General features: G+C 47.3%; 1 protein-coding gene across 4 annotated transcripts in view; it reads left to right on the plus strand.

Moving 5' to 3' along the window:
* RAB7A (RAB7A, member RAS oncogene family) overlaps positions 1 to 9,268 on the plus strand; it is a 72,503-nt gene extending 63,235 nt beyond the window's left edge. For all 4 annotated transcript variants that reach the window (XM_080811438.1, XM_080811439.1, XM_080811441.1 and 1 more), the window contains 3 exons: positions 2,016 to 2,234; positions 3,784 to 3,912; positions 7,799 to 9,268. In XM_080811438.1, coding sequence (XP_080667564.1) covers positions 2,016 to 2,234; positions 3,784 to 3,912; positions 7,799 to 7,894 — 444 coding nt within the window. In that variant the 3' untranslated portion in view covers positions 7,895 to 9,268. The remainder of the gene's footprint in view (positions 1 to 2,015; positions 2,235 to 3,783; positions 3,913 to 7,798) is intronic.
* Positions 9,269 to 11,787: the final 2,519 nt, after the last annotated feature.

An 11,787-nucleotide genomic window follows, 5' to 3' on the forward strand; every position in this document is an offset into this window, starting at 1 on the left:
CCCATGGCTGTCACGGCAAGTCCTAGTTTAGAAAGGTTCTTCCCAGAGTGAAGTGCATGTAGATAGTGTATATAGTGGTTGGGGTTTCCTGGGAACGAAGTGGACTGCCAGGGTCAGGCTCCCTGCTCTCAGAGTTGTGGCCAAGAGTCCTGTCAGCCACGTTTTCATGTACTGGTTATGGAGGGTCATGCACATTGGGAGAAAAGGCTGAGGCAGGCTTCTCAGAACTGTCCTCTTAAGAGTAACGCTTGGGCTCTTGACTGTTTGACAAAAAGCTGAAATGTGCACTTTCGCTCAGCCTTGACATTGGTAACCACAGTAGTCCCCTTTCAGGCTGTTCTTGGCCAGTCTGTGGGCCAGAGTTTAGCGTGTGTAGTCATATTGCTTCATTGGACCTTTGTTAGGGGTTCTGAGTGCTGTTCCCAGCCCTCCCGTCAGTATTTAAGTTCTGGCTCTGCCCCTGCTTGTGGCAGTGTCATTTGAGCCAGTCAACTGTCTGGATTGGTTTTTAGGACACATTAGTTTTAGGACTCCTTTTAGAGAATATTTTGGGAGGTGTTAGGGGATTTAGCAGAAGATCATGAGCTTTGATTACATTCGTAGTTCTGTTTTTTTTTTATTTTAAAGATTTTTGTTTATTTATTTGACAGACAGAGATCACAAGTAGGCAGAGAGGCAGGCAGAGAGAGAGGAAGGGAAGCAGGCTCCCCGCTGAGAAGAGAGCCGGATGTGGGGCTCGATTCCAGGACCCTGGGATCATGACTTGAGCTGAAGGCAGAGGCTTTAACCTACTGAGCCACCCAGGTGCACCTACATTGGTAGTTTTAAAGGCAAATTCCATATTACTGCCCTGTCCTATGTTATTTCTCTTGTGCATATTTACTTATTCTAATCAAGCATCATAACCTTGTCTATGGTGCTCTTCCTACCTGAACTGGGAGCACAGTCTGTGTATGGCCTAGTGACACTGGGCGGGTTCCCCACGTGTTCTGGATCACCTGGAGGGAGGCACCACTGCTTCACAGGGGAGCTCAACCATCCTGCAAAATTTGGTTCTGGGAATAAAACTATAGTGGCCCAGTCCACACTCCCATTTTGGTTTAAACCCTGGGCCTTTTAGGGTAGTTGGCTGATGATTTAGACGTAAAGTTGGCATTTATTTGGGTTTTAAAGGATGGTCCAAGTTCTTACGTTATTCTGAAGCTCAGTGGGTTCCCTGCAAACAGTGAATGCGCCAGTTAAAGACCCATGTCAGCTAGAAGTAATGGTTTGCTGCTTCTGACCCAAGCACTTTCTTAAACCAGGTGACTTGCTGGGGGGTGTGGAAACTATTCCTCAGAACACTCATCATCTCTCAGGCTGACCAGGGTGGCCTTGTTAGGGATCTAGGGCAGTAAGGAAATCCATCCTTGCTCCTGAACTTAGCATGGCAGTGAACGACAGGAAGCTCTTTGAGCTGGTCAGTAGTACCTGGTGTTCTTTTGATTAAAAGCTGGCTTTTGCCTCTATTCTAAAGTATGTTTTTGTTGTCTTTCCCCTCATCTTTCTCTGTCAAGTGTTTTTGTTTGCTTTATTATTATTATCGAGTCATAATATAAATAAAACAATGATTTTTAGCTAAATTTTATATACAGTAAAATATGTAGATTTAAATGTAAAGTTCATGTGTAATCACCTCCCTATGTATCCATCACCTGCAGAAAGTTCCCAGAGTACCTAGATCTTAAGTTTACTTTGTGAACTTTACATAAATATCTCTTCATTGGACCACCACTCAGATCAAGAAAAACATTCTCTAGCAGGGTTCAGATTGGGTGCCCGCGCCCCACAGAACATGCGCTCACACACGCCCTCTGTCTGGGCAGGGTGGGTACCCAGTGCTGCGCTCTGCTTGCTGAGTGCTGCAGTCTGCGGTCACTTGGCTCTCAGTGGCTCCATGATGCAGCGCATTTCCTCTGGTGTCCCCCCACTCCTAGTGCTGGACCCCCCAAGGAATAATATTCTGTCTTCCACAGATCTGGGACACAGCAGGCCAGGAGCGGTTCCAGTCCCTCGGTGTGGCCTTCTACAGAGGCGCAGACTGCTGCGTTCTGGTGTTTGACGTTACTGCCCCCAACACATTCAAAACTCTCGATAGCTGGAGAGATGAGTTTCTCATCCAGGCCAGTCCCCGGGATCCTGAAAACTTCCCCTTCGTTGTGTTGGGAAACAAGATTGACCTCGAAAACAGACAAGTAAGTGCTGAAGATAATGGGAGTCTTTCGTGTGGAGGCTTATGAATCTGCCCTCATTTAGGTGGTGGCTCCTGGGCCTTCTTTTGAAAGTAGCAGCTAAGTTTTAGATGACAGGTACTGTTTCAGCTTTGATTGGTAAAAAGCCATGCTGCCTAAGGACCAGTCCCCAGTATAGCTCTGTGTGTGTGTGGCCCCAGAGTGGGGTAGAGGAGAGGGATAACTAGCTAGTTACCTGCCCAGCCCTTGGGCCTTGCTTCCTAATCTGCTCTAGGCCTACCATTTTGCTTTCCCCTGTGGCAAAACGGGGACAGTGAAAGTCTGTGGCGGTATTCCCTTTGAAATTATGCCAACAGAGTACCAAGTGCATTTTGTGGAGTTGCCTGTGCTGGCCATCATTTCAGTTGCCATGAAATAATTTGACTTCAGGCTGGTTGCAGTGTGCATTTTGGTCTTTTGGATTTAAAGGCAGAGTTCCATTTAAAGCCTGGCTCATGCACTTTTTACTTGGGAATATTTCTTGGAGTCTGAATCTTGGCTTATGTAACAAGAATACTCTGGGATCAAATGACAGTGTACCCAAAAGCCCTGGCACCTAGAGGAGCTTGGGGAATGGTGTCTTTCTGGTTGGCCTGTTGCTGTTTTCTTCTCCTGTGAAAGGCACTGGCTTCTAAGGTGACGTGTGGTTTGGTGGGCTCTGTGCAAAGCCCAGATGGCTCCAGAAAAGTACCTGTGGGAACGTGAACTGTCTTCCGGTCAGCTGCCTTTTGAGGACCAGGACCCAGGAGACTCGGTTTAAGTGCCCGTGCAGTCTCAGGCCGGCTGTGACTTTGGGCCATTGTCTCTGCCCTGTGAGCCTGCGTTCTCCTTCTGCACTCGAAAGGAGGGAATTAGATTTTGTCCTTCTCAAGTGCTCCTGCACTTCAGGGGCCTGCCTGGATCTCCGTGTGTGTAGAAGATTGCTTTGAGGATTACTTTGGGCTTTGAGTAAAATTGCTCTGGTTTACTTTGAAATAGCATTTCTCTTGGGATTGGGAGCATGGACTTTTAATTATAGCTCGGTTTATTTCTGGCCATTGATCTCTTTTTCTCCCATTCCTAGGTGACAATCCCCTCGTTCCTGAAAGTGGGCTGGGGTGGGGAAGGAACTCGGGTAGGAGAGGCAGGGGTGTCAGTGAGAGCTGCGAATTCTGTGGCACAGGTGGATGGAACCCTAGCAGTAATGGGCAAGGGACTGCAAACCTTAAGACCAAGCTGCCAGGCATTTCCTGGGCTGGGACCTCTGAGGCCCCAAGAGGAACAGTTCTGTACTTCCAGGCCAGCTAGCTCCTTTCATCATCTGCCTAGAAGTGCAGCTAAGGGTCAGAAACTATGGATTATAGAATGGGCTTAGGTGTGAGGCCTAGCTGTGCTACACAAAGCCTGCAGTGTGACCTTGGACAGGTCTGCCGCCCCCTTCCTCAAACCCCTGCCACCCTCATCCAGTCTGCTCCTTTCACCTGTGCTAGCGGCTTCTGTCAGGAGCACACGTACACCCTGTTTCCTCTTCCAGGTGGCCACAAAGCGGGCACAGGCCTGGTGCTACAGCAAAAACAACATTCCCTACTTCGAGACCAGTGCCAAGGAGGCCATCAATGTGGAGCAGGCGTTCCAGACAATTGCACGGAATGCACTTAAACAGGTGGGTCTCTCGCAGCTGTCTGGCTCCCTCTGGTGACTGACCATCAGCCTAGCCCCTGCCTGGCTTTCTTGTCCTTAATCTTTCTTAGCTCTTTCTTATGTGTAGCCGGAAAAGCCCCATGTGTTTATCTGGGAAGGTCATGAGGCATTCCACTAAAGCTTCCAGAAATTCCACTTGCTTGTGACTAACCTGTACAGTGCGAGGGCAGCGAAGAGGCGCTGAGGCCGCCCTTATTTGGGGACGTTCTTGTTCCCCTTGCATGCTGTCGGATGAGACCCCAGGAACCGTCGGCCAGACGGCTCCCTCCACCGAAGGAGGGGCCAAAGCCATCATCAGATCCAGTTCGGTTTTTGTTTTATTTTCCTCATCTCTGAGCTTGCATAGCCTCTTCTGTCAGATGCTACTTGCCGCAGGGTGGTTGTGAGGACAGAATGAGATGGGCTCACTCCTGGCGTTCTCCTGAGTGCTTGTGTTTGACCACCAGAAGTTCTAGGACTTGTATTCCTTGAGTGAGGTTTTCTTTCTCATTTACGTTGTTTACTCACCTGTTCTTGTTGGCATGAGGGAGTGAAATGCTGTTGATTCAGTTCTTCGGGGCCGGTGAGTTAAGACAGATCATGAGGCACCGTCAGTGCTCTGTGATGTCAGACTCGGGAGTGGGTGAGTGTCAGAGGCGAGGCGCGCGCCAGAAGATGCGGAGAGCGTCTTGATGAGGCACGTGGTGGCTGTAAAGGGCAAGGCGGGTTCTGCGAGCTTCAGGAAACTGGGTTTATAGAAAGCACCGGTTCTCAGCAGGCCAGGGCAGCTGGATCTCTGGGCAGGGAACTAACTTGGTTGTTCCAAGGGCTGGACTGAGTGTTCTGTGATGAAAGGGATCGATGCACCCAAAATGCTCGGAGCCCCCGCTCAGTGCCCTTGATGCTAACAGGATGCGGGCCTGAGGTGTTTGCCACCTGCTCTCCCCCTTCCTTTAACCCACCTTCACACCTAGGTCGGGAACCGAATATGCTTCTCCTCATGTTTCTACACTTGCTTGCAAATCAAAACAGGTCTGAGGAGTTGTTTCCACCAACTCCCCGTTGACTGGCATCACCGTCAATTTTTCTCTCTGAATATTGCTGTCCCGGTACCCTTACTAGAATGCTTTTTTGTTCCTACACACTAGCCTCTCAGGAGTAAGATTGTTAGGTTGAAGGTATATGTGCTTTCAAAAGATGGTGCCAGATTGCTTTCCTCGAGGACGGTAGTACTTCAGTCCTTTCTCTTCCCTGCTCAGCAGCAAGTGGCCGGCGCCATCTGGAACTCTGCTGCCGCGCTGCCTGTCACTGGGCCCCTGCTGCACGCCGCCAGCTCCTGGCACTGGCCCGGGTGCCCATCGCTCCTGTGAGCGGGAATTAATTTGACCGGTATTGCAAGTGACTTTTCCAACTCTGTTGTCTCCCTGGGGCATAGAAAAAAGTAATTTTTGGTAGATATGTCATTTTAAATGTCTGGATTTCCTGCGTCTGGATTATTTATTATCTAATTCAATTGAACTTACTTTGGCTTATGGCAGGAAATAGGGACTCACGTTTTTCTTTTAGAGGGATAGTCAGTCGTTTCAAATATTAGTAGCAGATTGTTAGATAAACCACTTAAATGCTTGTGTATATTGGGATCTTTTTCTGGTCTGCCCAGTTTGTTCGGCAGCGTGCATGTTCCTTGCCTGGACCGTTGTGATTTGACTGCCTTTACGGTGTAGTATCCCCTCTGCTAGGCAAGTCTCCCTCCACTGACAGGTGACTAGTGACTGACAAAAAAACATTTTTGTGGGTTTTTTTTTTCCTTGGCTATTTTGGTGCATTTTCCGTTTAGACTGAGAATTTTATTGCAGTTCCACCTTCTTTCCTAACCCTTCCCAAATACAAAACCTTATTGAGATTCTGTTTGTGATTCCGCATTAGAGCTGTCTTAACTAGTGTGCTCTGGGTACTGTTGCAAAGTATTGCAGACTGGGTAGCAGAACAGCAGGCTTTATCTGCCCTCAGTTCTGGAGGCCAGAAGCTTAAAATCAAGGTGCCAGCAAATTCACTTTCTGCTAAGGGCGCTCTCACCAGTTTTTGCAGACTGCCATCTTTTTCCTTGTGTCCTCTGGTGCGTGGCTTTTCCTCTGTGCTGACAGAGAGCGAGAGCAAGCGCGAGCAAGTGGGGAAACACACACACGCACACACTCCCCGTGTCTCTTCTTAGAAGGACACACTCATCCTGTCAAATCAGGACCCCACCCTTAATGACCTCATTTCACCTTCATTACTTTCTTAATCCTAATATTAGCACCCTGGGGATTAGAATTTCAACATAGAAATTTTGGAGAGACACAAACATTCAGTCCATAACAGCTGTTATTTTAGGTCTTGTGTGCTGTCCTTCAATAAAACTGTATCATTTTTCACATCCTTTGCCTTTCATATTAAATATACTCCTAGGTGCTGGTGGGAATGTGAAATGATGCACCCACTTTGGAAAGCAGTCTGACAGTTCAAGAAGTTAGACGTGTCACCTTATGACCCAGCAGTTCCACTCCTAGGTGCATACCCAGGAGAAACAAAAACCTGCCCACACAAAGTCACGTACATGAGTATTCGTAATAGCAGTACTCATAATAGCCAAAAGGCAGAAGCAAACAAGTGTCCATCAAATGAAATAGCCAAGATAGGCCAGTCTATTAAGACAGAAGATGTCAGTGGTTGCCAAGGCTTGAGAGGGTCTGGGGAGTGACTGCTAATAGGGGCAGGGTTTCCGTGGGGTGAAGAAAATCTGTGAAATTAGTGGTGATGGTTGCTCAACTTTGTGAATGCACTAAAAACCACTGAATTGTACACTCCGTGGTCTGTCTCAGTAGACCTTCTTCCCATGTGTATTCCTTGGAGGTTTTACTTTATAGAACAGTTCCTGTCACTTAGGTTCTCAGTGTTTAAGTGACAAACTGTTTTCTTATACCAGGAAGTAGACAGCTGCTGTGCACTGGACCCATGTTATTTCAGCAAAAAGTCACACTAAACTGACCACGGTCCATCTCCTGTGACCTCTCATGGTTGCTGATACAATTCATCCATAGCTGGTTTCTGAGTATGCAGCATTTAGAGGCAAAATTCTCCTAAGCCTTTGGAAGAAGAAGAAAATGGAGGGGTGCCTGGGTGGCTCAGTCATTAATCGTCTGCCTTCAGCTCACGTCATGATCTCAGGGTCCTGGGATCGACCCCCACAGCGGGCTCTCTGCTCAGTGGGAAGCCTGCTTCTCCCTCTCCCCCCACTTGTGTTCCCTCTTGCTCACTGTCTCTCTCTGTCAAATAAATAAAGAGAAGAAGAAAAAAAAAATGGACCGTTAGTCCAGAAAAATGAATGGCAAACAGGGGACTAGAGGAATGTTTTGGGACTGAGAGGGCAGGTGGCATTCATGTTCCAGCCCACACTTGCCTTGTGGAAGTGCTGAGAGCTGCCACAATCCAGCCCGTGTTGAAGTCTGACTTCGGAGTGTTGGCAGTGGTACGCTACGGAGCGCTCAGAAGGCGTCTGTGAGCTGGCTGTGGTCCCCAAGCCACAGATTTCCATTGTGACGGTGGAGAGCCTGAGTCAGCTGTGTCCTGACGGCTCAGCGCCGATCGCTGCTCTTCCCGCTCGGTTTCTCTCTTCACGTTGTCGCAGGTTATCACAAAGCCTGCCTTGCCCTTGCTCAGCCCTGGAGAGTTGAGCACCTTCTGCCAGAGCCCTCTCTCCACCGCTACATCTGTCCCCCAGCCCCCTGCCCTCTGAGAGCCGTGGGAGAGCACCACTGAGGCTGCCGCGGCGCTCGGAGCTTCCCCGTACTCGGAATAACAGACCTCTCTCCCTCTCTCTCCCTGCGCAGGAAACAGAGGTGGAGCTGTACAATGAATTCCCCGAGCCCATCAAACTGGACAAGAACGACCGGGCCAAGGCCTCGGCGGAGAGCTGCAGTTGCTGAAGGGGCAGTGAGAGCAGAGCGCAAAGTCCTTCACAAACAAAGAACACACTTAGGCCTTCCAACACAAGCCCCCTCTCCTCTTCCAAACAAAACATAAAGTCATCTCTCGAATCCAGCTGCCAAAAGAAACCCCATTAAACACACCCTTACACACAAACACACACACACACACACACACACACAGAGCCCTGACACAAGCAGACAGACTCCAGCCCAGGCCTGTGATGACTCCATCGGGGTCTGCCCACCCACCACATCAGCTCGTATGGCAGCGGAACAGGCAAGCCGTAGAAATCGTTCTGGTGTGGAGTCGGCATCGGAAGCTTATTCTTTTCGTCCACTGGGGAGAGAGAACTGTTTACAATTAATCTGTGTCTAATTAGTTATCTGATTTTTTTAACGGTCTTGTGGTCTTTTTACCCCCCACCCCAACCCCCCCCTCCAGTGAAGGCTACCACTTGGGAAGGCTGGTGCCCCATGCTTCATTACAGGCTCACACCCAGTCTGATCAGACTGAGTTTTGTATGTATCTGTTAATGCTTGTTACTTTTAACTAATCAGATCTTTTTACAGTATCCATTTATTATGTAATGCTTCTTAGAAAAGAATCTTATAGTACATGTTAATATATGCAACCAATTAAAAATGTATAAATTAGTGTAAGAAATTCTTGGATTATGTGTTTAAGTCCTGTAATGCAGGCGTGTAGGATGGAGGGTTGAACCCTGTCTGGATTGCAGAGTGTTAGCTACTCAGAATTCAGAAATCCAGCTAGAGGCAGTATTCTGTACAGTAGACACAAGAATTATGTACGCCTTTTATCAAAGACTTAAGAGCCAAAAAGCTTTTCATCTCTCCAGGGGGAAAACTGTCTAGTTCCCTTCTGTGTCTAAATTTTCCAAAAGGTTGATTTACATAATACAGTGGTGTGTGCAATGGATAAATGGCCGTTGTTTCAGAAATTAAAATTCTCATTTTTCCTCCCCCTACGCCCCCCCACTGCTCCATACTTGGAAACTCCCCTATTAGGTCAGCATCCTACTGATAAGAGGAAAAGGAAAATCCTAACAGATCTGTCCTAGTGATTTTACCTTTGTTCTAGAAGGCACTCCTTTCAGGGTTGTGGTATCCTTAGGTTAGCAAACCTTTTTCTCCTTTTCCCCACCAACTCCCAGTATTGCCCACTATTCATTAACCTGTTTCTTTGGTATGGAACCCTGGCAGTTCTGCCCCCTCCCTAGGATCTGCCCCTGCATTGTAGCTTGCTTAACGGAGCACTTCCCCTTTTTCCAAAGGTCTGCATTCTAGGGTGTGGGCCAAGTTCTTCTGTAAAGAGATGAACGTGATGCCAATAAAATGTAACAAGAACAAAGATCATCTGCCTTTGCCCTGTCTTTTTTCCTTCTTCTGGACCCTTGGCTCAGTAGAGACCATGTTAGCTAATCCCGGCCCAGTGCTTTATCAAGCCAAAGAGCCCTCCGTAACTGGGCACATGGGGTGCCTTTGAGGCAGAAAGGCCGTGTCATGTCCAACCCTACAGTACCTGTCCCTAGTTTTTGGTTTTGGTTTTTTGATCACAGTGATGGGATGTGGGGACTCTGAATGGAGAAAACACTGTCCCTATAGAGGACCAACTATGAACTGCATATGAGCGCTAACCTAGCCTTCGTGCTCTTCTATTTTATAGTTGCTGACACTTAGATACCATAGTTCTGGATTTCTGATTTCTCACAAAAGAGGAGGTGGCGGCAGTAGGGCGCCCTACATCCCAGTGTTATAGCTGGGACTGAATGTATGCCACCTAGAACCAAATTTCTAGAATAGCAGTGCTTCAGTCAGAGGTGTGGTGTAGGTATTGCTTCTAGAAATGCCCCCATGAGTAAGCTCTTGGATTCTACTTCGCTCCACTTTTCTACATTTCTACTTCTCTGGTTCCTCAGTGGGTTCCTTTCCTTGTGCCTGCTCTTGGCTCCCATTTTTGTGTTACCAGTAGCATTTTTAGAAGCTCCCAACTGGGGTGCCTGGGTGGCTCAGTCGGTAAAGCGCCCTACTTGATTTCAGCTCACATCATGATCTCATGGTTTGTGAGATCAAGCCCTACATCAGGCTGTGCACTCGGGAGAAGTCAGCTTGGATATTCTCTTCCTGGGTCCCTTCCTCTCTCTCTCTCCCTCCCTCTCTCTAGCTCCCTCGCTCGTTGTTGCTCTCAAATAAATAAATCTTTAAACAAAAACAGAAGCTCACAATTACAATTCCACCATGGCTAGTACCTCATGGCCTAGATCTCTGGTTTATGGACATGAGTGACCCTCACTTCTACAAACCAAACTCCTTTTCCACGAACATATTCTCTGGTCCTAACCTTAAATCTGACATGGAAATGGACCTTGACCTCTGATCACAACCATCCGTCTAAAACTGATAACCATCCTGATGCTGAGATAACCACTTACAGTAAGAGCTGATGGCTAAGGGGTGCCTGGGTGGCTCAGCTGACTGCTGAGTGCCCAGCTCTTCGTTTCGCCTTAGATCGGGATCCCGAGGTCCTGGGATCAAGTCCTGCCTCAAGCTTCCCACTCGTTGGGGGCCTGCTTCTCTCTCTGCCTGTTCTGCCTGCTGCTCCCCCTGCTTGTGTTCTTTCTCTCTGATGAAATCCTAGAATTTGATCACTTGATCACATTTGAATCAATTGATGTGGAAAAAGCATTTGAGAAATATTCAAGAATTGAAGAAATAATGGAGGAAATATTTATACATTATACATCTGACAATGGATTAATATCCTATATATATATATAGAGAGAGAGAGAACTCGTATATAACTCAATAGCAAAAAAATTTTTAAAATGGGCAGAGGAGCTGAATAGACTTTTTCCAAAGATAGATGGCTAATAGCTATGTGAAAAGGTGCTCACCATCACTCATCATCAGGGAAATGCAAATCAAAACCACAGTGAGATACCACCAGTCAGAATGGCTAAAACCAAAAAGCTGAGAAATAACAAGTGTTGGTGAGGATGTGGAGAAAAAGGAACCCTGGGTAGCCACTAGGGAGAACAGTGTGGAGGTTCCTCAAAAAATTAAAAACAGAATTGCCACACGATCTAGCAGTCCCACTTCTGGGTATTTATCCAAAGGAAATGAAAATACGACGTCAAAAGACATGCGCCCCGATGTTCACTGCAGCAGCATTTTTTTTTTAATTTTTTTATTTTAATAAACATATAATGTATTTTTATCCCCAGGGGTACAGGTCTGTGAATCGTCAGGTTTACACATTTCACAGCACTCATCATAGCCCATACCCTCCCCAATGTCCATTTCCCCACCACCCTCTCCCGTCCCCCCTCCCCCCCACAACCCTCAGTCTGTTTCTTGAGATTGAGTCTTTTATGGTTTGTCTCCCTCCCAATCCCATCTTTTCATTTTTTCTTTTCCTACCTCCCCCCAACCCCCCCCGCCTTGCATCTCCACTTCCTCATATCAAAGAGATCATATGATAGTTGTCTTTCTCCGATTGACTTATTTCGCTAAGCATGATACCCTCTAGTTCCATCCACGTCGTTGCAAATGGCAAGATTTCGTGTCTTTTGATGGCTGCATAGTATTCCATTGTGTATATATACCACATCTTCTTTATCCATTCATCTGTTGATGGACATCTAGGCTCTTTCCACAGTTTGGCTATTGTGGACATTGTGCAGCAGCATTTATGATCGTCCAGACATGGAAGCAACCTAAGTGTCCATCGATGGATAAATGGATAGGATGTGGTCCGTGTGTGTGTGTGTGTGTACACAGCTGCAGAAAGGGAAATTTTGCCATACATGACAGCGTAGGTAGACGTTGAAGGCATTGTGCTAAGTATAAGTCAGAAGAAGACAATATCATAT

This window comes from Martes martes, assembly GCF_963455335.1.
Source record: "Martes martes genome assembly, chromosome: 1".
NCBI classification, from domain to species: Eukaryota; Metazoa; Chordata; class Mammalia; order Carnivora; family Mustelidae; genus Martes; species Martes martes.